The sequence below is a fragment of the Corythoichthys intestinalis genome, chromosome 9, assembly GCF_030265065.1.
Source record: "Corythoichthys intestinalis isolate RoL2023-P3 chromosome 9, ASM3026506v1, whole genome shotgun sequence".
Taxonomy (NCBI): Eukaryota; Metazoa; Chordata; class Actinopteri; order Syngnathiformes; family Syngnathidae; genus Corythoichthys; species Corythoichthys intestinalis.
The window spans coordinates 30,372,615-30,399,075 of NC_080403.1; the positions used below are offsets into that span (position 1 = coordinate 30,372,615).

Consider the following 26,461-nt stretch of genomic DNA (forward strand, 5'->3'; position numbering starts at 1 on the left):
CTAGTGGAAAATGACAAAGACTTTTTACAAAGTTGACAAAACCAAACAAGGCCTATGTTGATTAGAGGTGGGAATTTTGGGGCACCTAACGATTCGATTACGATTACGATTCAGAGGCTCTGATTCGATTATAAATCAATTATTGACGCTTTTAATTTTTTGTACACTAGTTCCAAAAATGTTCAGAAATCCTCTCAGGCTAAACAAACTACTATTTCAGTATCAAGTTAACCGTTAAAAACAGTAAATAAAATACTCAAGTCCCCATTCTGTATCGGCAGCTTTAAACTACATTCAATTAATTTAATGTTATGAATCAACCGTTAAAGTTGTTAAAATTGTTCCCGTTATTCCATAATTTTCCTTCTGTCTACTTTCGACGTGAAAGTTTTAAAACTGTTTCATCATTTAAAGATAATTTAATTTTTTTTTTGTTTTTAGATAAAAAGTAATTAGGTTCACTACAGCAAAGCTTTCTAGAGAAGTCTACTGCTTTAAGATGGCGCCTGTTTACTAGCGTGGGAAAGTGTCATTCGCATCTAGTTCTTGTTATATGATCTAACACGGCCGTCGTCTGTCATTTCACATCTAGTTCTAGATATATGTGATATCTACCATAGTCGTATGTTGCCGTATGTTTGTAGCAACTAGCAACTGGGCGCTGTTTGTAGCGGCTGACGGCTGCAGTCAGGTATTATTGTTTTTTGTTTTTTTTTATCTAGCGGCATGAGTTGAACATGATATTTACTCTCGGTCTGTTCCTCATTGCGCCCTGAAGACCACGCTGACTGTGTTTTATTTCCGCTTTACCTGGCATAATTCAATAATTGGAATTTGGATGTTTGTGAATCGTTCTCGAATCTTCGACGGCCGAATCGCGAATAATCTCGCACGCCTCTAATGTTGATGTTTGAAGCCTTGACATCAGTGGTTAATTTGAGCCGAAACATGCCGGAGCATGTTTGGACACCTCTTGATTTTGGCCTCACTGTGTTCCGGGACTTATTTTGGCAGATCCGGCACCTCTCGTGCATATAAAATAATAATAACATAAAAAAGTTGAGGGTAAAGAAGGAGAGGAGTTGTTGATAGCGTTCTTCACTTTATTGTGTCAACAATAAGAAAACAATAAACAAAATAATAGTGGACTGCTGCCACATTCGACCTCGAACTTTTGCTTCTCGCTCGTCTCCCCCTCGCCTCCTACTCCTCACAGCTCTCCAGTCCCAGCGTCTCTTAAACGGATCGTGCATAGTGTCTTGTTATTAGCTTTTTGTTGACACAGGTATCGAACACACGACATGCTGACAACTTTGTTTCTTTATTAACACATGGAGCAAACAGTACAAACACAGCTTGGGGCTCTCGGCTGGCTGTGCGGAGCGATAAATAGAGCCTGTGCCTCTCTATCGCACTCCCGCATCCCGTGACCAAAACAACAGTAACGTTGCGTGCACTTCAGAGTGCCTCGGAAAACATATCAGAATATTACACACAGTTAGGACATTACAGTATAAAATAAAATAATAATATGCATAAATTCCTTTACACAACAAATCCCAAGAATTGCATGTTGTTTATAAAAATTTAACGTCATTTGAAAGAGTCGGAGATTTGTTGATGCACTGAGAAGCTGGACCAACAAATCATGCCCCTGACATTTAAAAAAAAAAAAAAAAAAACTTGAAATTTGCGGCATCTTGGGAGCAAGCAGCCAGGATCAAACGGTATTTCAACATGCCAAAATGACAATTGCATTTACTGTCTTTTTTCAAGAAGAAAGGGTCAAGAAACGAGTCAGAAAAGCACATAGAAAAGAAAAAAGAAAAGGAAAGTCCCACAGCATGGCAAGTGGGCATTTGCGTTTTGTTTTCAGCACCATTTTCTGCATAATGTAATGTCCGTGACTGCGTGCGGGGCCGTGAAGGGGCCATCGGACAGCAGAGTGGTGGCGTAGCGGGAAGTGAGGAGAAGAGTGAGGCATGAGAGTGAAGTTGGCGGTCGCATGTTGCAGCAGTCCACTGTTATTTTTGTTATTTGTTATTTAACTGTTGCCACAATAAAGTGAAGGAAGCGATCATTCACTCCTCTCCTTTCTATCTCCCCATTCGGGCTGTTACACTATGTTCCGAGACATGTCACGTTGCCATCATCCCTGCGCTGTCATATGTACTTTGCATTCCAGCACCATATGATTTACAAATTAAGCACTACTTGACATAATCAAAATGTATACAGAGGTGGGTAGAGTAGCCATAAATCTTACTCAAGTAAGAGTAGCGTTACTTCACAATACTATTACTCAAGTAGAAGTAAAAGTAGTAATTGAAAAATGTACTCAAGTACAAGTAAAAATGTATTTGGTGAAAAGAATACTCAAGTAATGAGTAACATTGTAACTGCTAAAGATGTTTTTTGTAATGGTTTATTTTTTCTCAGCACAAAGTTATGTTTATAAACTGTTCTTATTATACTGTACTATAACATATTACATAACCAAATTTAGCCTAAGAAATACAATTTAAAAAAAAAAAAACAGTGAATTCCTGCAAGAGAAAAAAAAAAAGACATTATTCGTCCAAAGAGCATGAGTGCCCTCTAGTGGAGAAAACATAGTTCCTCTTATGAAACAAACAAAAAAAATCATATCACCGGTTTTCCGTGATCAATTGGTGCCAAATAAAAACTGGGAGAGAGATTAAAATCCGCGCTTTCGAGTCATGTTGACGGTGGCCTTCTATGTCAAATACAGTACTTGATTTTTTACGGCGATTTAAAGATGCCACGTGAGTGAACATGTCAGCGTGATCATAGAACGGCAAGCTTGAGTCTGATTGGTATTATGGAGTCATGTGATTGTTTTTGCGACGTCTCATTGGTAAAACTGATTGAGCCACTGTTGGTGACTTAAAGTCTCTGGCAAAAAACAAAACAAAAAAAAAAAAAAAAAAAAATCTAATTTGAAGAGTAAAGAGGAAAAATGTAACGACAGCGTAGCCCAAAGTAGCGGAGTAAGAGTTGCATTTCTTCTTCACAAAACTACTCTAGTAAAAGTAAAAGGTATGGCTCAGTAAAACTACTCTTAGACGTACATTTTTCTCGATAAGTTACTCAAGTAAATGTATCGGAGTAAATGTAATGTGTTGCTACCCACCTCTTGTTACAAATAACATTTTGACATGAGAGGTGTCGAGGACAAATGGATTCCAATGCTTAAGGTAAATCTCAGGCTTTGCTATTGATGGTTATTTGAGGGGTTTTGGCATTTTAAGAAATGAGAGTAACAGGTGAATGTATTTGCAATAGGGTTTTTATTTATTCATCTATCTGTCTATCTCTCATTCTATGATAGATATTGGCAAAAGGAAAATGGACCTCTAGTTGCTGTAAGATGCTGAGTCATGTTTCTAGTCACAGTCAGTAACTGCTCCCTTAGGCCTCTTTAGTGTGCACTTCAGTCAATCAAGCTAGCTAAATTAACAAGGTGTTCATGTTTTTTCATCCCATTTAAAAGGCCACTGAAATAATTTGTAATGGCTCTTTATGAATTGCAGACTGTCACAGCTCTAGTATTTTATCGCACTTGCAGGTGGTCTTGTGGTTTCTTGTTTTTAATACATTAAAGAGGGAATTAAGCATGTTAATAATTGTTGATTCATGATTTCTCTGCCTGGAACTTTGAGCTGTCTTTGACTTTCATATAATTAGTTGTAATGGAGTGAACTAAATGTAGACACAAGGCTTATTGTCACTGATACCTCATTGGCCCTTTGTGAACATGACCCGAGTTGACATGCTTAGTTTTAATCATCCTTTGACAATTGCTAATAAATCTCCTCTAATGAGGGTTTTTCTGCAGCCTACAAATGAGCAATTGTTGTTTTGTTCATACAGTCATCATATAGAATATTTTACTCTTTACAATTCAGAAAACACACCCTCCGTATATTCACAGAGAGATTATGTTGAGCAGATGTTGACCAGGAGAACTAATAAAGCACTAATATATGACTGTACACAATGTCCAACTTGCAGGTCTCTTTACTGTCCATATCCCCAAAGAAATAGCTGGAGAACACTTTGAAGGCCTCCAGATGCTGACAAGCCTCCTTGCTCCCAGAGGATCCCGCTCGGCAAAGCCTCTGTTAGAGGACATTAGCCCAGGTAAGTCACAGCAATACATCAGTGGCAGTCAGCACACATTTACACTTCATTTTTGGTAATTTTTTTTAAGATCACGGTGAAAGTGCAGGCAATGATGAAGTAGAAGACGACGAGGATTTTGATTGGCAGGTTGAGCAGGAAGTGTACATTGAGAGATCTGAAGAGGAGCTAAGTGGCCTGCAGAAATATGGCTTTGGCAATAAGAGATCTGGAGTTTTTGCTAGATTACAGGTAAAACTGAATAACATCCTTTTATACTTTTGCGCAGATATTGTAAAGCTGTCTTCATCCAACGATTGATCTTAAATTAGTCATTTAATCGCAAGTTTGCGTGGTCCTTATGACAGGAAGAACTCGGTGATGTGATAGATGTCAAAAACCCAGATAAAACAACATTAGCTGAGAGGAGGCAAGCTCGGATGGATGCAGAGGCTTCAGCCTTCTCCCCCGATCATTACCTGTGAGTTTAGCTGAGAAAAAGATCCACACTTGTTTTCTGTGCAGCACATCTTGGCTTTCTGCTGAAGTGTTTGTTGTTTTTTGCAGAGCTGATTTGTTTGAAGACGATGAGATAAGGAGACTACTGAAATTCAGGTCATGGTGGACAAAGCTTTGTCCTTCACCTGAAAATGGAGAAGAGCCTGGTATGTTTGCTGTTAACTATTTATGCCAATATACTATACTATTACATTTTTTCCAAATTATATTGCAAGTACCGTATTTTTCGGAAAATAAGTCGAACCTGAGTATAAGTCGCACCAGCCATAAAATGGTTGGTGCGACAGGAAAAAAACATATATAAGTCGCACCTGAGTATAAGTTGCATTTTTGGTGGGAAAAAAATACTTGATAAAATCCAACACATAGAACAGATATGTCATCTTGAATGGCAGTTTAAACTAAAAATACAATAGAGAACAACATGCTGAATAAGTGTACAGTATGATAATGATACATGATGCATGAACAACGAAATGCGAACGTGGCCGGTATATTAACGTAACATAGCTATTAAGAGTTATTCAGATAACTATAGCATAAAGAACATGCTAACAAGTTGACCAACCATCAGTGTCACTCCAAAACCCCAAATAACACGTGAAATGATATAATAATGTGTTAATAATTTCACACATAAATCGCTCCGGAATATAAGTCGTACCCACAGCCAAACTATGAGAAAAACTGTGACTTATAGTCCGAAAAATACGTTACAGTGTTGGGAATGGTGTTTAATGATGGGTTAGCAGCAAGCTCCTTTGAGTGTAGTCATGTGATCCGTAAGGAAGGCCTGGAATAGCACTTGACAAAGTTCTCGTGGTCTATGTTTGTCTTTTCACAGTCACATGAATTTAAATTCAGATGAATGTGACATGTATTTGTTCGTGCCAATTTATTGTTCATCATTATTTGTGAAGAATAACACAGAGTGCAAATTTTCAGCAACAATCGACAGTGCATATTGTCACTTTCAGGCGGAGGCTACACATATTCAAAATCCAAAAAGCTTAGAATAATTGATTTTTGTTGAGCTACACTATACCACACAAACTGAATAAAGTATAAAAAGTTTTTTGTAAATATGGGAGCGTCATATTTAGGTATGAGGTGAGATTTTCCTGATCCAAAAGTATCTTGGCTTACTAATAGTTGAGAAGCACCGTCTTAAAGCTTTAGATCAGGGGTCAGAGACCTTTTTAGACATAGAGAGCCAAAACCAAACATTTTTTAAAAATGTGACTCCACAAGAGCCATACAGTGTGTGTCTATGTGTATGTATGTATATAAACCAGGGTTCTGGAACCTTTTATACAACGAGAGCCAAAACCCAACATATTTTAAAATGTGATTCCACAACAGCCGTACAGTGTGTGTCTATGTGTATGTATGTATATAAACTAAGGCTGGGACTTTAACGCATTAATTTCGATTAATTAATTATAAAGCTTTTAACGCGTTAAAAATTTTAACGCAATTAATTGTTTCAGTTCCATTTGTCCGCATGCGGAACCTTCCTAATCATGTGTTTCTGGTACGCCGGTAAATCTGACGCACACAAACAAACGCTAACAGCAGCAGTGATGGGAGGCGACATTTTATTTGGACAGTTAGGGGCTAGTTTTCCCCTATAAAACGCATCCTGATGGGACAACGGACAAGAGCATTGTTTTGTGCAAGCTGCCGACGCGGCCGCGCGCCTTCCTCGTCCCCCTCTTCCCGCCCGCCCTTTAACCAGGGCGCGGCGGCGGCGAGGGTCCCGGTGCGGCCGGCTTGGCGGTCACGGTTGCACCCGGCGGGCTGCCTCGGCCGGCGCTTGTGCAAGCTGCTATTCGATGACGAAAAGCAGACCAAAGAAGACCGATTGAAGTCTGTCGAGTATGTTGGTTTGACACGGGACCACTGGACTTTCTTGAGCAATTCTAACTATCTCGGAGTGACCGCACATACAATACAAGTCGTCAACAATGAATGGCATTTGGCGTCTTTCGTCCTGACTGTGCAAAAAGCCAACGACAGACGCTAAACAGTAAACTGTGCAGACCAGTTTTTTTTCGGTAGCTGAGTCCTGGGAGATTGAATGAAAAGTCACAACAATTGGTACGGATTGTTGAATAACTTAATGTTGAAGTGTTGCACTTTGTTATTTTCTTGCAGTTTAATTATCAGTGTTTACATTTCACTATTTGAAAGAAAATATTTGACAATATTTTATGCCTCATAGTTTTATCTTGTAACTACTGAAAAGTAGTTATGTATACAGTTAAAAAACAGTAACTATCTAAAGAAAAATGTTTTCAAAGAACATAAATAATCCGGGTGCCTGAAACACTTTAAACCTGAATAGCTGTATTAGCACTTTGACCAATTGTATGCTGATGACATTACATATTAAAAGTAATAAATTTGTTGTTAAGCTCAAAAAGGCTTTTTTATTGAGAACACGATTTGTTTTATCAATATATGGTTTTCAATTAGAATGCGATTAATTTCGATTAATTAATTACAGACCCTGTAATTAACTCGATTAAAAATTTTAATCGAGTCCCACCACTAATATAAACACACACTGTATATTCTATGTTCTTTTGCCAGCCTTTCCGAGTCCGTTTTGTAAGTACTGTTTCTTTCGTGAATGCATTTGAATGAATTACACGGGAGGCAGAGGGTGGTCACGCTCTGCTTTTATGAGCAGTCGCTGAGTTGCGATTTGAAATAAATCTTGAGAAAACGACATGGAAAGTCTAACATCGTTACTTGGGTTGTTACAATTGTTGCACAGTTGTGCACTCACCACAAAGAAAATAACAAATCGAAACATGGTGTGGTGCCGCGTATATTTCTTGGAATAGGAAACCACAATCGGGGACGACCAGGGGGATGTGTCAGTAACAGTGGCTGAGATAAGCGGAGCCTTTCGGGGCGGTCGTTTTGTGAGTCTCGCTCTCCTGGAAATGGTGACAATTTGACAGTCCAAAAAGTCACGAAAGTGAAGCGCCTGTGTGACTTGGGGTACCACGCGGTTCCCTATCGTCGTTTAATTTTTCCCTATATATTTTTTTATATACTCCAATTCGCTCGGCATCAAGTCGGGAGGGGCCGACCCCGCCGCCTGCCGAGTGGTGACTTAGCGCACGAGGCGATCTCGCCCATCTCCGTGCGACCCGACTTGAAGCATATTTTTGCTACGCACATTTGAAGATTAATATGCGAATGCGCCATCAGCCCATCATAGCCGGTTCATGTCAAGCGAGCCGGCGAGTTCCACATTTAAAATGACGGGTTGGCAGAGAGCCATATGCGCTCATCAAAAGAGCAATATATGACATAGGTTCGCAACCCCTGCTCTAGATGTTGTGAGACTCATAGTAGTTCAATTCTCAATACAATCGAAAAATACAGTGATTCCATGTTTTATCAACACAACTTTGGCTTGATGATAGCATAAAAATTGTTTCAAAATCCTGATTGAATGATATTAGAAAAAAAAATTGACAAACATTGGCATTACGAGTAAATGTAAATATAAAAAAAATGTAAATGTTTGCATCACTACACCATGTGCACAAAAACGGTATTTCTTATTATAACTTGTTTTGTTATTTGCCTGTAAAAATTTTTTTGTTCTAAGTTGCCTGGAGCGATCAGTAAGCGGTAAACTTCGAGCTCTGCTCTGACATACAGCGGTGCTTTTATTGTAGGTACAACACTTAAATGAATATCACTGGTGGGGGATCCCTTCAACAGAGTGCTAACATTGTTCTCAGACAATATATTAATACCCGAAGGACAAATCAGTCTACTTACAGTCCCCCTCTAGAGGAGGGTCAAAGCTCAGTCTTGTCGGCTATAAAGCTACATGGTCTGAAATGCCCCAGGGCACTTCAGTACGAATGACACTTGCCTTTTATAAGAGATTGAACTTGGACCTCACTCTATCACTGCTTCACTGTAATGCCTTCTGGCATAGTTAAAGAAATGCTTCTGTGACGTTTGAATGTGACAGCCACGAAAGGGATTATAGATTTTCAGTAACTTGCTTCCTAACCAAGTTAGAAGTACTTTTATAATCACTTCCTATCCATCTCACAATGAGCGGCTCATTAAGAAAAGATATGAACTCTTCGAAAGCTTTTGACTTCATTTCGTTTCTCAGCTGTTTTACACAAACATGATCGCTTGTAAAGGCATTCGCATTAGTCTGTTTAATTGTGCCATCCAGCTCATCTCACAGCCTGATAATTCCAGAATGCTTTTGAGAGGCACACGGCTCACAGCACCGGCTTAGACGTAGTGCATGACCGCTGCATGCTTGAGAGAGGATTTAGATTAAGCAGATAACTTTATCACAGGTGGCGCTTTGAGCTGTGTCAGAGGCACCTTCTCTACGAGCATGAACACAGGTGGGCAGCAAAACACAATGCATTAAGTTTAACTTAGAACTGCATTCAGAATGTATCCACATTCTCAGTTGGTTGCTCTGCTAGGACAGTTTGTTTGGTTTTAAGTGCAAACACTATCAGGCAAACTCTGCTGCTCACCAAACCCTGCCTTCTTTGAATGGCTCGATTGACAGTTTGTATAGCAAGACTTTAGAATATCCGTCTGAATTTCACATTTTGTCATCAGAGAGGATGCTCATGACTTTAATGTTTCATTTATATACTAAAACAACACCAATACCTTTTTGGTGGTTTTTAGAATCCTATCAGCCCTTTTTAAGTGATGCTATGACTGATAGATATGTCACCTGACAGATGGATGCGGACACAAGTGCTAATGAAGTAGAAAGTAGGCCCTTTGTGTGCTCCAGTGTCAGGGCCATCACACTGACAGACCCCAGCTGTCGACTGGAGGCCCATATTCATACACTGCTGCAAGCTAAATGGACCTGACAGCTTGGCCTCTTCTACCTACTGAAGCTTGTTATGGCTAGATTTAGATGCCACTTTGAAAAGTCTGACGTTTTAACCAAATTTATACTGACCACTGTACAATCTAATTCAATCAATCTAAAAAAAAAAAGTACATAAAGATTTGACAACTATTTTTGCATTTACATTAGCTATATTTGAACTACCAAGGTCACATTTTGACTCTCATTTATCAACTCAGAGCAATGTTTTGACACACTCAGTGGTATTTTTGACAAAGCATATTTACTAGATGCTATTAGGCCATCTGGACATGTGGTGAGCACTGAAGAGACAGACTGCCTCTCCAAATGGAGGAATTAGTTGGAAATTAATTTCCAATCAGTTGAAGGCCTTGTAGAGTGTGAGTTATTGCTCATTAGAATTCATGTGCTCCATATGACAAAAATAACCATGCATACAGGATTTTGAGAGAGTAAATCTATCCAGTATGCTCCACTTGCACTACAAATTGTCCCAAAATTATATGAAAATCTTCACATTTAACAATAACATTAGTTAAACAAATATGAATGAATTAATCTTTTTTACATCCACATTTTAGGCAGCTGGCCTGAACTGAAATATTAGAGGACTACAGTTCTTTAGATGTTGTTGTCGCAACTTAGGACGTCGCTGTGCTGTTGGGGTACTTCTTGAAGGGCGGTCTCGCCAAGAAAGGTTTACCAATTAGCTCTCACCAAGCTTCGCTGGAGTCTTAAAGATGCTGCGTCATCTGTAGGTAAATGAGGAAATACAGTGCCCTCCATAATTATTGGATTTATAATAATTATGTGTTTTTTAACTTCTCATAAGGTGCTTTTCAGCATGCGCATCTTCCGTGGCACGCCAGACCCACTTAGAGTGTTTGTTGCCAAAAAGCTCAATCTTGGTCTCATCTGACTAAAGCACACGTTCCCAGTTGAAGCCCCAATACCGCTTGGCGAACTCCAGACGTTTGCGTTTATGATTGTGAGTGAGGAAAGGTTTTCTCCGTGCATGCCGCCCAAACAGCTTGTTGGCGTGTAGACAGCACCTCATACCCACTGTGAAGTATGGGGGTGGGTCAGTGATGCTGTGGGGCTGTTTCGCTTCCAAAGGCCCTTGGAACCTTGTTAGGGTGCATGGCATCATGAATGCTTTGAAATATCAGGACATTTTAAATCAAAATCTGTTGCCCTCTGCCCGAAAGCTGAAGATGGGTCGTCACTGGGTCTTTCAGCAAGACAATGACCCTAAACATATGGCCAAATCTACACAGAAATGGTTCACCAGACACAAAATCAAGCTCCTCCCATGGCCATCTCAATCCCCAGACCTCAACCCCATTGAAAACCTGTGGGGTGAGCTGAAGAGGAGAGTACAGAGGAGAGGACCCAGGTCTCTGGATGATTTAGAGAGATTCTGCAAAGAGGAATGGCAGAAGATCCCTCTTTCTGTCTTTTCCCATCTTGTGAAACATTATAGGAGAAGATTAGGTGCTGTCTTGTTGGCAAAAGGGGGTTGTACAAAGTATTAACACCAGGGGTGCTAATAATTGTGACACACATTATTTGATGTCAAATAATTATTTCTTTATGTGGGATTTTTTTCCCCACTGAATAAATGCACTTGTATTGAAAGTTTTTTCTCTTTTTTTCCATTAAGGTCCCATATTATTTAGAAAAAAAATCATATTAGAAGCTAAAAAAACACATAATTATTATAAATCCAATAATTATGGTGGGCACTGTAGTGTCAAAGTGCTTTGAGTACCTTGAAGGTAGAAAACCACTATAGAAGTTTAAACACATTTACAAGCTTTTTGAGATCTTATGGCCAGCAGTTTTCCCTTTTAACATTTAGTTTTTACAGTGCCGTTCATTTACCGGGGAAAAAAACATCAAACCTACTTTCTTCTTGACAGCTGTGCGACTAAGATAATGTTGAAGACTTGCTTGCAATGTTTTATTGTGTTCACACTACTCTCCACCATGTCTAAAGTGCTTGAAGAAGAGTGCAAACAGATGTGGATACTTGTGATGTTGTGTCAGACATACTGAGGATGGAGTCAGGTAGCATCTACAGAGAGCTAACGTAATGCAGCAAGAATCTCCATCTCAGCAGTGCTGCGTTACCTCTTGAGTCAGAGAGGAAGTGCCTCTGTGTACATGTAATGTACACTTATTAGAGATGCATATTTTTGGCATTCTCCGGAATTTTCATAATTTTTACACACTGTCATGACATTGTCTTGCTAATAATGCACACAAACTTCCTTTCATTACTGTATGTTCTTTTCATTCATTTCTAACCCTAACCCTAATAAACACAAACTTCCTTTCATTACTGTATGTTCCTTTCATTCATTTGAATAATTTCACCATTTTACGGATGAGTGCCAAAGATGCAATGGTCCAATCCTAGCTGTCTAAGCATATTTACTGCGTACACATGTAACGTATAACTCTTACGTACTTGTTCTCTTGATGAAGTAAGGAGAAAGTAGTTTAGCAAAGCCATTTTTTCCCAGTTGGCTCAAAATGTAAGGTTTAAGAGCAAAAGGCATTCAGGTCAAATGTGAATAGATCTGCAACAAACGGGTGATGTACAATTTATAAATTTGTAAACAGTAAGTTGTGTTCCATAGAACCTGCACTGACTTCAGTTCACAAGCATTACCAGTAACATTTTTATTTTAATCAGGTAGCAAGAGGTCAGTGCTTTGAAGTCATATAGTATATTTGCTTGCCTTATTTATGCTCCAAGAATCCCAAATATGCTTGATGATACTTTGAAAGTTAAAACACACACAAACATTAATATTAGTAACAAAACCATGTGTCCCCACAGCTCCCAGACTTTTGTTCCATACCGTTTTGAGGCGGTCACTTCAAAAACTTCAATTCAATTTAATATAAAAAAATTTAGAATTCTGAATTCTGCCTTCCTAAGCAGATGTTTTCGACCACTTTTCACGGGCAAACCGCAGAATAATCCAATGTTTTTCTCTTAGTTGTTTGCGGTTTTCATCTGTGTCATATGTCATTTTCTGACTGTTTTTAATACCTTTGTAATATATCATGCAGTTATATTGTTCAACGATGAGGAGAAAGAGCAGCTGAGAAAATTCAACAACCAATCATACCTGCTCAACAAGACTTCACGTTACCAAGTGTGTCTCAGCCTGGTTGACATTATACTGGCTTACTCCTATGAAGTGCGCTCTACAGAAGGAGAACACAATGTAAGTGACTAAGTGTGAAGAGGCAACTCTTTTTCTGAGAAGCACTTAGCCTTGGAGGGTGTTGTTTTCTCAAATCCATAACACCTCTTTTTCTTTTCATTGAAGTTCTTTAGAACATATCTGAGTGCTCATTCAATGCCGGTTTTTGAAACTCCTTAAAGGTCACAAAACTTTACCCGTAAAAGATTCATTGAACCCGAATTCTATCCGGATTGAAGAATTCTAATGTTGTGGTCTTCGTTGATACTTTGTGAATCCCATTACACTCCACATAGGCTATGTATTGTATTTTGTAAAATACAATATGTCAAAATATAGTAATAGAATAGACTACACTGATATGGTCTATTTTTTGTTGTTGTTGTTTTTTTTGTTTTTTTGTTTGTTAATTTCCATTGGTGTCTTTCATTTATGCAGGTGGAGTCACCGTGGACAATCAGAAAACTGAGTGCAACATTGTGTTGGCTTGAGGTACTTTTTACCTTAAAGTAACTATAAACCCAGTTGCAAAAGCTTTTGTATGATTGCTGAGACATTAAAACATTTTTTCCACAAAATCTTAACTTTGCCATAACACCCAGAGGTGGATAGTAACATGTTACATATACTCAGTTACATTTACTTGAGTAACTTTTTGAGAAAAATATACTTCTAAGTGTAGTTTTACTAAGCCATACTTTTACTTAAGTAGATTTTAAGTGTGCACAATAATTTTTTAAACTGATATCGATAACTGATAATAAATATATCATTTTAAAATATATATTCACCTGAGTTTTTGAACACCTGGAGGTTAAAAAAACTAGTGGTGGATTCAACATAGATTTGCCTTTGACCTAACCAGTTTTTTTTTCATGATGACATGAACAGTATTTTAATGAACAAAACAAAGACAAGAACAGTCTCAACTTAAAGTGCCAATATTTTTTTTTTTCAAATAAATATAATTTGAGTCAATCAAAATCAATTAGTCAATGTCAGTGAAGAGGTGTTCGCTGAACAATGACCACTGAACTAAAACATAAACCCATTTAGAGGTTAGATTTTGTGCCCGAACCCGAAGCCCACATTTTAAGCATTCACGTTCGGGTCAGGTCGGGTCGGGCCGCCATGCCGGACTAATAAATTATTTAAAAAAAAAAAAAAAAGTGGAGAGCAGGCTCTCTGTATTGCGCTTTTGCTTGTGCGTGTGCACGAACGCCGTGGCGCCGGCCGCTTTTTCTTCTTGTCCTCCCGCTGTACCGTTTGCGCACGGCTGAGGCGCCGCCCTCATTTTCATTTTCTCCCTCTCTGCACCGAGTGTACACAACTCATCCTCTTGGTACTTTTCCAATACGGAGCAGAAAGAAGCTAAAAACAAACTGAAGACTGGGGAATGGAAGAGGCAAGAATGCACCGGTAGGAGTGAGGTGTGGAAAGAATTTCATTTGATCGTGGAAGATGCAACAAAAAACTGTGTCGGCTTCGTCGAATGTAACAAGTGCGGCACATTGCTCTCGTACGACAGCAAAAAGACTGGCACTTCGACGCTGAGCAGGCATCTTAAAAGCTGTGCGGGCAAAAAAGAAACTGCTCAAACATCTTTATTATCCTTTGTAAAGAGCAAGACATGAGGCGGGGGCCGCAAGTTGCCGACTGCAGTCAAGGCCAGCCCGCAGTTTAAAGCTTTTATTTCATTTTTATTTTTTATTTTGGTATTGTTGTCGTTACAATAAAGAATGTTATTTCAAAGCATTTGTAGTTTTATTTTTTTTTGCTGCTGTTCCCTCTCCTTGTCAGAGAGGCGCATCCATGTGAGAACAATATCCCACACACTCAGAAATATGTTTAACAAACTTTCCCAGCGTTATTTCGTTGTGTGAATGCTTTGATAATTCTCAAAAAAATATGTAGATTATTTAAACATTAAGAAAACTTGCGTTTTTTTCTGCCAACTCGAAGAAATAAAAATGCTGCTGCTGCTGCGTTTTTTCCGCGTCACTCAAAAAAAAATAAAAAATAAAAAAATCGGGTTTTTCGGGCTCGGGCCTGCAAATCTAGTTAAGTGATTGAGCTCGGGCCGGGTCGGGCCTCAATACCAGCGGGCCGTGTCGGGTCGGGCTGGATTTTTTAGGCCCGAACTAGGCTCTAAACCCAATAGGTATTGTGCTTTGTCATCAGTTAAACACATTTGTTGCTACAGCAGAGGAGACTTGTGGTCTTGGTCCATGAAACAACTTTCTTTACCTGTCAATTACAGGACAGCAAGCCTATCAATAACCAACAGGCCTTTCAATAACTTACTAACTTATAACTAACACTGTAAAATGCTAACATGATATAGTAAGGTTCACCCCTCATTCCTCATTATCCAAAAATTTGGTAGAACAAAAAGGATTAATGGCTTGCCTTATGACAGTGCTTCTCACTTATTTTCTGTTACGCCCCCCCAAGGAAGACGTAAATGTTTCGCGCCCCCCCAAACTCTGCCGCCACTGTAAATAGTATCATTTGTCTATAATATTACTATAAGTACACCTCTGCCTCACATTGTATCCTTTTTTTTTCTATTAGAGAAAATAACAGAGATCAACTTATAAAGTATAACTTTATTAACATTGTTTTGTTTGTAACAGAAAACACTTAACGCGCATCAATTTGCTTGAATTAAAAAAAAAAAAAAAAAAGTCACATCCAAACTGTAAAAATACACTCAAGGTAAATTTTTGACCATTTGATACTGAAAAATAAAATCAGTGAATAATAAAAAATTCAAATTGATTAGAAACATGAACTCATGAGGACAATATGCCAAAAAAACTTGACGGGAAAAAAAACTGAATAGAAGAGGGAAAAAAAGGTGTCTTTGGTCAGAAGGACAGTTTTTATTTTCGCTGCTCGCAGTTCACCTCCAGTTTGCAATGGTGTGGGGTTATTTTGCACTGACACTGACAAAGCGGGACGATTGTTGGCAATATTCGGCACGTTTTCGCTGAAAAACAACCAAGCGGCTTATCAATGAGATTGGGGTCTAATATCTTTAAGTGGCGTCTTAATTGATTTGGCTTCCGGCTGTCCGCTATAATCATTTTTAGACACAGTAAACATTGGTCTTTCCTCATCTACCACTGTATTAAATGCCAAAGCCAAAAGGCAAACGGCCCGAAAAAAGCGCATTCTCGGCGGCCGAGGGAGAACCGTAGGTGAGGGCGGTCGTCGTGACGATCCCAAGCCGAAAATGGCACTTCTTGGGCGGACATGTGATAACCGGAGAAGACAGTGGGTCGCTGCATCAGTCCGGCCGGAAAACGGCTTTCGAAAACGGCGCACAGCTCTCCAGCTCTTCAAGAGTCTCTTCCGTGTGCTCTTGCTTACTTCAAAAATACTGCGCGCACTTTGAAAACGAGAGCACCACTGCCACCCACTGAGTGGATGTGCAAGTACACTTTATTCTAGTACGGCAAAAAAAAAAAAAAAGCATGTGCCCCGAGGTCACACGCGCCACCCCTGGCATCACTCTGCGCCCCCCTGGGGGGGCGCGCCCCACTATTTGAGAAGTACTACCTTATAATAAGCCATATAAACGCCAGTGAGGGAACCAATTTTCAATAAAGCATGAGGTTTCTTCTCTGCACAGTACGAAATCCTTGTCTGGCCACTTGCTGACAGGACTAACATTACACATCCATATGTCCATGGTGAAACTTGCATGTCCATGGTGAAACTTGCATGCCGTGCATGGTTGCCGATCAAAGTATGGAAGCGTGTGGCAATCTCATCATACTTTGCTGGTAAACATTCGGCTTGGAATGATGAACCTGGGCTCCTACTGATGAAGTACCCGTCTGAATCTTTTGTCTTCGACAAGGGAAAAGGATTCGTTGTCTAGTGCTATCATTTCTGTGATCATGTTTGTGATCGCTATAGCCCTCGGTCATCTTTGCGAAACTTTTCAAAGACCTCGTTAAATTGTACAACCCTGGCTTTCTAAGCTTGCTTTGGAATTGGATGGGGAGCTTCATTCGCAGCTCGCGCGTCCTAATACTCTTTTAAAAAAACACCATCGACGTGACTGTCATCTTTTAAGTGGCTTATTAAGATGTGTTGTAGCTCGACACTTTTTTCCATCCTCGTGGAACTTTGGCTTTGCATTTGTGACAAATTGCGAGTGTAGCGTTTTCAACTGATAACTTGGGGGAAAAAATCCCACACTACCGACACTATGCTGCAGACTGCCGTCGTTTGAGCGTTACGTCACAAAAGGGAGCGCTTGATTTGTGGCACAGCTCCCTCTTCCTACACCTCACACAGTCACTGATACATTGAACTGGCAAAACAGGAGTGGAAACGAACACACACATCCCAATCCACCGACACCGTGCCAAAAATATTATACTGTATATTATTGGGCCTATTAATAATGTTATTGTATTTATTGGGATGACATCATAATTTTTATTATCGGACCACCTATAGTAGATTTGTGAAGAAAAAACGCTACTCTTACTCCGCTACTTTGGGCTACACAAGAGTCGTTACATTTTTCCTCTTTATTCTACATATTAGATTTGTTTTTTTTTTTTGTTTTTTTTTGCAAGCGATGCCAAGAATAGCGCTACTAATTTCACCAATGAGACATCATAACAATAATCACATGACTCCATTACACCAATCAGACGCAAGCTTGCTGTTCTATGATCACGCCAAACTCTTCAATCACGTTGCGTTTTTAAAGTGCCGTAATAAATGAAGTATTTCACATATAGCGCTGCCCTCAACATGACTCGAAAGCACGGATTTAAACCTCTCTACCAGTTTTTATTTGGCACGATTGACCACGGAAAACCAGAGCGATGATCCTTTTAATTTTATAATAGTAACTATGAAGGAACCATTCACCATTCAAACCAATAACCATTTTCTTCACTCATGCATGCGAATAATGGACGAATAATGCTTCATTTCTTTTTTTTTTTTCTCTAGCTGGAATTTAATGATTTTTTTTGTGTGTATTTCTTTGGCTTGATGTGGTTATGTACTGGGTTATTATACAGTATCATTATAGAAACACTTCATATAGATAAGTTTATGCTGAGAGAAAAAAATACCATTGTTTAAAAAAAAAAGAAAAAAAAGTTACTCATTACTTGAGTATTCTTTTCACGGGATACTTTTTTACTTGTACTTGAGTCCATTTTTTGGATGACTACTTTTACTTGAGTAATATTATTTTGAAGTAACACTACTCTTACTTGAGTAAAATTTTTGGCTTCTCTCCCCACCTCTGATAACACCTTACCTATTTTTTTGTGAAGGCAAAAAGGCTATATTTTCCATTGACCATTGCAAGGGCAGTAGATCTCCCTTTGTAGTGACACCAGAGAAAACAGCCCCCAACTGGCTACTCATCAGTCACTCACATTCTTCAGTGCCAAGCACCACTTCCTTACCCCATTCTGTTCCTGAGCTGTTTATTTATATGCACTTATATGTTGCTTCCTTTTCTACACAGGCCATGTTTTTCCCTTTCTGGCATTTCATTCTTTTTTTCCCTTTCATTCTTTGCCTCCTCTGGGAATCATTAAAGGATTATCTTATCTATACACTTATCTCCCAGTTCACCCCAAATCCCCATCTGCTGCATTTGTACTTAGTAGACTCCTGGTGTGACCGAGTTCCATGCCTGCAGCAGCAGACCTTATTTACACTCCTGCTGAACAAGCCAGACGGAGAGAATGATCTCTGATGACACTCATGTCCAAGCTCATAGTGCCCCCTTAATAGGCCTCGATGAAGGAGAATAATACAAGAGATAAAATCTCCTGGCGTTGCTACCATTACTGGAGCAATCTACGTGTGGATGAGTGTGAATGCAATGTTGAAAGACGAGCAGCAATTAGGAGGCCTGTGTGGAAGTGGTGGAGTTTGATGTACCTATTTGTCAGCTTAATAAATGGAGGAGGATTGTTAAAAGTAATTAGCACGCCACCGACTGTGATGAACACCAATAGGATTCTGTGTAGAGTAAGAAAAGCCCTGCAGCCAGAATGTCTGGCGCAACCAGTGTTTATTGCTATTTGTATTGTGATGTGATTTAGTGTTGGATATGTTTTGTGAGTGTTTTGTTTTCTGTTCCCCAGACATACAGCTCTTTGCAGGAGGTCCTGGTGTCTTTTGGAAGAAGGGTGCTATGCTATCCACTCTACCGACACTTTGGCATGGTATCTGCTGCTGTTTCTGACACAGTTGCGGTGTTACAGTCAGGTAACTCTTGAGTGCTCTATAGTGTTCGAAGTATTTAAAGCTTTGTATTTATTCTGCTTCAGTAAGACATAGTCCATTCAACCTCCTTGGAGACAAAGTTGTACAAATGTGGATTAGTCAGCAACGTGTTGATTTTAATATTGTAGTATATTTTAGAATAGTCTCTAAATCAAGATTATACAAAGATTATTGGCTCTTTGATGATTTTAAATCTTGTAAATGACATCAAATTAAGTTGATCACGGGAGCTAGGGGAACAGCTGCTTTTCCTCTCACCTTCACCTGTTAACTCAGCACCTTGATGCATGTTGTTCACACTCAATCTGGAAATTGCACCACTGTTTGAAACCTTTGCAACTCAAAGTGTTTTATTTAGCAGTGTCCAAAGGGTTATGAAAAACCTGAAAAATTCTTGAAAATTGAATATACAGGGTGTTCCAAATGTTTGACCCCATTTTGTAGGCCAATAATTTGGACAATTTTCGTTGGAATGACCTCAAATTTTCACAGCTTGTGTAGAAACGTTTCAAGTTTTTGTATGTAATGTTTGGCATTTCTATCTTTTCGGATGAAGAAATGCCATTCACTTCAAAAGAAGAGGCATTTTGCGTGTTAGAGTATGCTCGGACTCAGTCACCGAAGACAGTGCAGCGTGCCTTCTTCACAAATTTTGCAAAGAAGGCACCAACTACAAAACAAATTAGGATTTGGCACCAAAAATTCCAAGAAATTTCAGCAAGTTTGGCACGAGCTTGAATACCGACTCGATGCAGAGTCACAGGCGGCGCTCATATTGAACATTTATGAAAATCTGTCATAGAACCAACAAATATTTGTACTTTTCTTTGTAGATTTAACCAATAAAACTTACGACCTTCAACATAAAGTGTATTTAGTTTCATTAAGATCCATCATGTAGTTTCCGAGATATGGGCATTTAGAATGGTGTTAACCATTTTAGAACAACCTGTACGTTTTCCAAATTGTTGGGAAAAAATAATAATGTATTCTACATATAAGCAGGATTAAGTTACTGTACGGTATATCGGTAATGCCTAGATCTAGTCCACCGACCGCCAATGAAGAACAGTGCACGGAGGCACTGACAAAGAATTTGATCAAAAGGTGTGGCTTTTCTTTGTAACGACAAATGGCCAATCTGCTCAGTGCAACATTGAGGTTGTATGGCAAACGTGATTAAAAAAAAAACCTCTGCAGTCAGACAAATGCCGGAAAAGTACTAGAGTGCCGTCACAATACTGTAACTTTTGCTTGAAATATTTACGTAAAACTGATAGTGAAGTCCATGGGTGGAGAATGGCATTTCTATTTCCCCCCAGCAAATTGTTGGCTATGTCACGAAGCTATTTTTTGTAAATGATTAAAGGAAAATGCTTTGGCAATTTAACAAGAATTAAAGCAAAAATAATCTTCAATCATTAGTAGTAGCTTGAGTATCCCTCCTTATGTGACATTTTGAGCAGGACGGCGTTAAAAATGTTTGCTATGGTATTTATGTTTCTTCCAAGACAAGGTGATGGCATGTTTCCTGAACTGTTGGAGAAATTGGGAGAAATGTCTGTGTACTGCAAATAAACATTGTAATACTTATTTTAATGTTAGTTACGAGTAATTTAGTTTGATGGCACATTTGCAAACTGTAATACAAGGGCTATTCCTGCACATTATATAAACTGAAAAATTCTCAGGTCACGGACCAGACGGAGGAGGACCACCAATATCACATTTAGATAGTAGATAGTTGTTTTTTTTTTTTTTTTTTTTTTTTTTTTTTTTTTTTTTTTTATTGAAGGGGAACAGCAGGGCAAGTGACGAGAAGACGGCAGTACTTATAAGGGCTAGGCATAATTTAGGGTTCCAAAAACAGAATGCAAGTCAAGATACCGGGACAGGAGAGAAGGTAGCAGTGGGGCTGGCTTCGCAGACGGTCTGACAGAGTGGAACTGAAAAATAGGGCTTTAAGTACACAGGTTAATTGTAACGTGAAAGCATTGCTATTGGCTGGTCCATGATGGGGTGGACTGAGAACAGGCAGGGCTAATTGAAGGCAAGCAGTATGCAACAGCAAGGACAGGCCATGACATCTCCAAATATTTGGTGCTACAGTGTATCACAAAAGTGAGTACATCCCTCGCATTTCTGCAGATATTTAAGTACCGGTTTATCTTGTCATGAGACAACACAGACAAAATGACACTATGACACAATGAAAAGTTGTCCGTGTGCAGCTTATATGATAGTTCATTTATTTTCCCTTCAAAATAACTCAAAATATAGCCATTAATATCTAAACCCCTGGCAACAAAATTGAGTACACCCCTTCGTGAAAGTTGTCAATATTAACATACAACATGTCAACTGTCAATATTTTGTGTGGCCAGCACTATTATCCAGAACTGCATTTACTCTCCTTGGCATGGAGTTGACCAGAGCTTCACAGGTTGCTACTGGAATGCTTTTCCACTCCTCCATAACGACGTCGCGGAGCTGCCGGATATTTGAAACTTTGCGCACCTTCACCTTCTGCTTGAGGATCCCGCAAAGATGTTCAATTGGGTTCAAGTCTGGAGACATGCTTGGCCAGTCCAACACCTTTACCCTCAGCCTCTTCAGTAAAGCAGTCGTCATCTTGGAGGTGTGTTTGGGGTCATTGTCAAGCTGGAACACTGCCCTGCGACCCAGTTTCTGGAGGGAGGGGATCATGTTCTGCTGCAGTATTTCACAGTACATGTTGGAGTTCATGTTTCCCTCAATGGAATGTAACTCTCCAACACCTGTATCACTCACGCAGCCCCAGATCATGACATTCACACCACCATGCTTGACTGTAGGCATGACACACTTATCTTTGTATTCCTCATCTGGTCGCCGCCATGCTTGAGACCATCGGAACCAAACAAATTAATCTTCGTCTCATCAGACCATAGGACATGGTTCCAGTAATCCATGTGCTTTGTTGACATGTCTTCAGCAAACTGTTTGCGGGCTTTCTTGTGTACCGTCTTCAGAAGAGGCTTCCTCCTGGGGTGACAGCCATGCACACCAATTTGATGTTGAGTGCGGCGTATGGTCTGAGCACTAACAGGCTGACCCCACACCTCTTCAATCTCTGCAGCAATGCTGACAGCACTCCTGCGACGATCTTTCAAAGAAAGTGAAATTTGGATGTGACGTGCATCACGCGCGCTCAGGTTCTTTGGACGACCAACCCGAGGCTTGTTCTGAATGGACCCTGCTCTTTTAAAATGCTGGATGATCGTAGCCACTGTGCTGCAGCTCAATTTCAGGTTGTTGGCAATCTTCTTGTAGCCTTGGCAATCTTCATGTAGCGCAACAATATGTCTTTTAAGATCCTCAGAGAGTTCTTTGCCATGTGGTGCCATGTTGGAACTTTCAGTGACCAGTATGAGAGTGTGTGAGAGCTGCACTACAAATTTGAACACACCTGGACCTAGTAACACTAATGAGTCACATGACATTTTGGAGGGAAAATGACAAGCAGTACTCAATTTGGACATTTAGGCATGTAGTTTCTAAGGGGTGTACTCACTTTTGTTGTCAGGGGTTTAAATATTAATGGCTATATTTTGAGTTATTTTGAGGGGAAAATAAATAAACTCTTATTATATAAACTGCACACAGACTACTTTTCATTGTGTCAAAGTCTCATTTTGTCAGTGTCGTCCCATGAAAAGATATACTTAAATATCTGCAGAAATGCAAGGGGTGTACTCACTTTTGTGATACACTGTATAACTAGCCCCCGACACACACACACGCACACACCCCCCCACAGACCCAGACACCTTCAGAGAATCAGATTCTTGACCACAAAACCTTTTCAAGATGTCTGGATTAAATTACTCCCTTGTCTTAATGGGATTTTGCTCAGATGTTTTATCCCGGTCTTTGATGTATACAACACAGGCTTCAAGGTCTGTAGATGTGTCTCATTTCTATCGGCAGCGAGTGCGTTGTAAAGAATAAGAATGTTTTCATTTGCATGCTACATTATGTTCCTGTGTCTAGGGAGAGCCTGCGTCCTCAAATGCCTGCTTGATATTCACAAAGTTTTCAGACAGAATGACCCAGCCTACATACTCAACGATCTATACATTACAGACTACTGTATCTGGATTCAGAGGATCAAGTAAGTTCAGACATACTGTACATCGTAACATAAACATGCATGGAGACATAGTTTTCTGTATGTATGACCTGACAGTAGGTTCTGCCAGAGGGTTAAGTCATATTTATTTGGGGGCAAGTAAAGATGCATACGAAAACTTTATCCTTTACCTTTAACGTGTTCCATCCTAGATAATTACTTTCATAGCCAGGAGTAGTGCCACTCTGCCCATGTGAAGCGTTATCACTCTCAAGAGAGGATTACAGTAGTTATTTGTCAATGAAGTGCCAGTTGATTTAAAGTGACAGTAAAGTGTTTACTTCTTCGGTAACATTATTTTTAAACCCTTAGATATCATTTTACTATGTTTGTGTGACTATTTGTCTTGAAAGTTTACAGAATGTCACTTTTTAAGCCATTTTAGTTGGTCCTTTTCATTCCCTTTCTGCATCATTCCAATTCTGATGACCGTAATTTCCCGAATATAATCAAAACATCCTTTTTTTCCCCAAAATGAACTTGTAAAATCATGGTGCGCATTATAAACGGGTACATGGATGGACACAAAAATATATATGTGTGTGTGTGTGTGTGTGTGTGTGTGTGTGTGTGTGTGTGTGTATATATATATATATATATACATATATATACACACACACATATATATATATATACTGGACTGTCTCAGAAAATTAGAATACACAATATTCTAATTTTTTGAGACAGTCCTGTGTATATATACAGGACTGTCTCAGGAAATTAGAATACACAATATTCTAATTTCCTGACTGTCTCAGGACTGTCTCAGGAAATTAGAATATTGTGTATTCTAATTTCCTGAGACAGTCCTGTATATATACACAGGACTGTCTCAAAAAATTAGAATATTGTGTATTCTAATTTTCTGAGACAGTCCAGTATATATATATATATATATAAACCGATTTTTTTTTTTAATTGACACGGCCACGTTGTGTTGAAGAAACGTATGCGGCGATATGTTGCCAACCATTACGGTACGTGACGTCACCATTTTGTTTCGGTAATACTTCACGCTGATCGGCCGAATGATTTCGTCTGTGTTAAATTCTGCTTTTTTCACTCTTCATAAAGCACAGAATTTAGTTTCTTGAACTCATTTGAGTCAACGTTTATTGCAGCTCCGCAACTCGGACCATAACAAACGTAACAACACAGACTTCCTGCGTCCGTCAACTATATCTGTCCCTCGGGAAACTCAAACCCAAATAACAATAGTTCCTATTGTTACTGTCGTGTCGACAGCAATGAGCTCTCTCGGATTTCCGACTTACGTTCTCACTTTCATTTTACCGTATCATTCCATGGAAGAAACATTTATTCACCATGATGAAACGAGCAAGTTATACAGCAGCCATTAAAAGAAAAGTCACATCTGTTTTGTTTTCTCCTAGATTCTGGTAAGTTGGAGAAGTTGTCAAATCATATTATTACCGTAAATATTGTCAGTTTATGGCAATGTTTTGAACTACCAATATGCTATGCTTGTGCTGTGTTTCACCAGTCAGTAAAATGACATTTCTGTTTCGGTACACAAGCTCTGTTTTCTTGTATTCTTCTATTTATTGGTGCTAAAATTAGGGTGCGCGTTATAAACGGGTACAATGATTTTCCCTAGATTTTACAAGTAGATTTGGGGTGCGCATTATACACGGGTGTGCCTTATATTCTGGAAATTACGGTAATATGCAGCTGACTGTGCAATTCGAATCTTTACTGTAAATGTAGACTCTTTAGTCTGATTGGCCGTCGTTGGAGTGGGTGTGTCAGTGGAAAGCTTTCGGGCATTGTCAATGTGTGTGGTGGCTTTGATATTGCAGAGAAGTGGACTAGAATCGTTCTTCATGTCACCAAGCTTTGCTATTTCATAATACGATATACAACAATATAATATTCACTCACTTATCACTCTCCCTTCAGCAGGGTTATATGTGCGCACAGAGCTGTTTCAATCAGAAGGCAAGCTTTCGCGTGAATTTTCTGGTTCCAAAATGCTTGTATATATTCCTTATTTATTCACTATTCACTATTTTGACATGTGTCGATTACCGGGTTCAAGGTATAGACCAGGGGTGGGCAAACTATTCCACAAAGGGCCGCTGTGGGTGCGGGTTTTTGCTGCAACCCATCAAGAGGACACCTTTTCACCAATCTGGTGTGTTATAAGTGCAATCAGTTGATTGCAGTCAGGTGCTTCTTGTTTCCATTGAAACCTCATTGGTTAAAAACTCGGTGCTGGATCAGTTGGAACAAAGACCAGGACCCACTGCGGCCCTCGAGGACCGGTTTGCCCACCCCTGGTATAGACCCTACCCACGTGACGTCACAACTCCTTCCTCCTGACTGGTGCCGCCCAATTGTCCGTCAACACATCATGTTTCCCTGTTACGGCTACGTACATTCCTCCTATTTACGACGTGTTTTTCTGCTCGTTAACATTAATAATCAAAATGGTGAAGGCGTGTGTGGCGGTCGGTTGCAATAACAGAGAAGATAGACGGAGAAGACGGAGAGACTTGAAGTTCTACCGGATTCCGAGAGACCCGGAGAGAAGAGAGCGAGATGGGCTGCTGCAATTCGACGAGAAAACTGGGCTCCAAACGATTACCACAGATTATGTAGTAGTCATTTTATATCTGGTAAGATGCATCTAATATATATTTAGAGGGTTTTGGGCTGACAACCACAATTAAGATCATTGCTAGGCTAATCGCCGACAACATACACGTATGTATGTAGTGAGAGTGCTATCGCTAAACCATATAAACATTAAAAGCCCTAACTCCATTGACAAACGACATGAAATACATTAGACTTGACAGTGGATGTTAGCAATAACAAAAGATTTTGAATTGAAAATTTCGTAACTCACCTTTCCAAGCACAAGATAGATTCCTGCCGAATTTTCGTGGACGAGGACCTGTTTCACCCAACCAGCAACGAAGTATTTATAAGCCTCCAAGCTCTTGAAGTTTTTCAAACTTTCGTGAGAATAGGCTGATTTTGTGTGGACAAGATAGTTGTACAGTTCAGGGTAGCTAGCAGATGTCAGGCAAATACGGCGGAGACAGCGGGTCGAAAAACATTGATTTAGGCATCAAATATGGATCTGGCGAATGGATAAACTGAAGCTTTTCCACATAACGCCTTTTATGCAACGCATCAAGTGAGTTTACGGCATCCGAAAGCACCAGGTCTTCCATGAAATGCATTATAAATTGCTCGATC

At 39.6% G+C, this 26,461-nt stretch overlaps 1 protein-coding gene across 1 annotated transcript in view; it reads left to right on the forward strand.

Moving 5' to 3' along the window:
- Positions 1-26,461, forward strand: part of shq1 (SHQ1, H/ACA ribonucleoprotein assembly factor) — a 43,847-nt gene that overhangs the window by 1,335 nt on the left and 16,051 nt on the right. The window contains exons 4-11 of the mRNA XM_057846904.1: positions 4,036-4,164; positions 4,235-4,395; positions 4,512-4,624; positions 4,711-4,808; positions 12,644-12,801; positions 13,219-13,272; positions 18,921-19,044; positions 23,095-23,215. Coding sequence (XP_057702887.1) covers positions 4,036-4,164; positions 4,235-4,395; positions 4,512-4,624; positions 4,711-4,808; positions 12,644-12,801; positions 13,219-13,272; positions 18,921-19,044; positions 23,095-23,215 — 958 coding nt within the window. The remainder of the gene's footprint in view (positions 1-4,035; positions 4,165-4,234; positions 4,396-4,511; positions 4,625-4,710; positions 4,809-12,643; positions 12,802-13,218; positions 13,273-18,920; positions 19,045-23,094; positions 23,216-26,461) is intronic.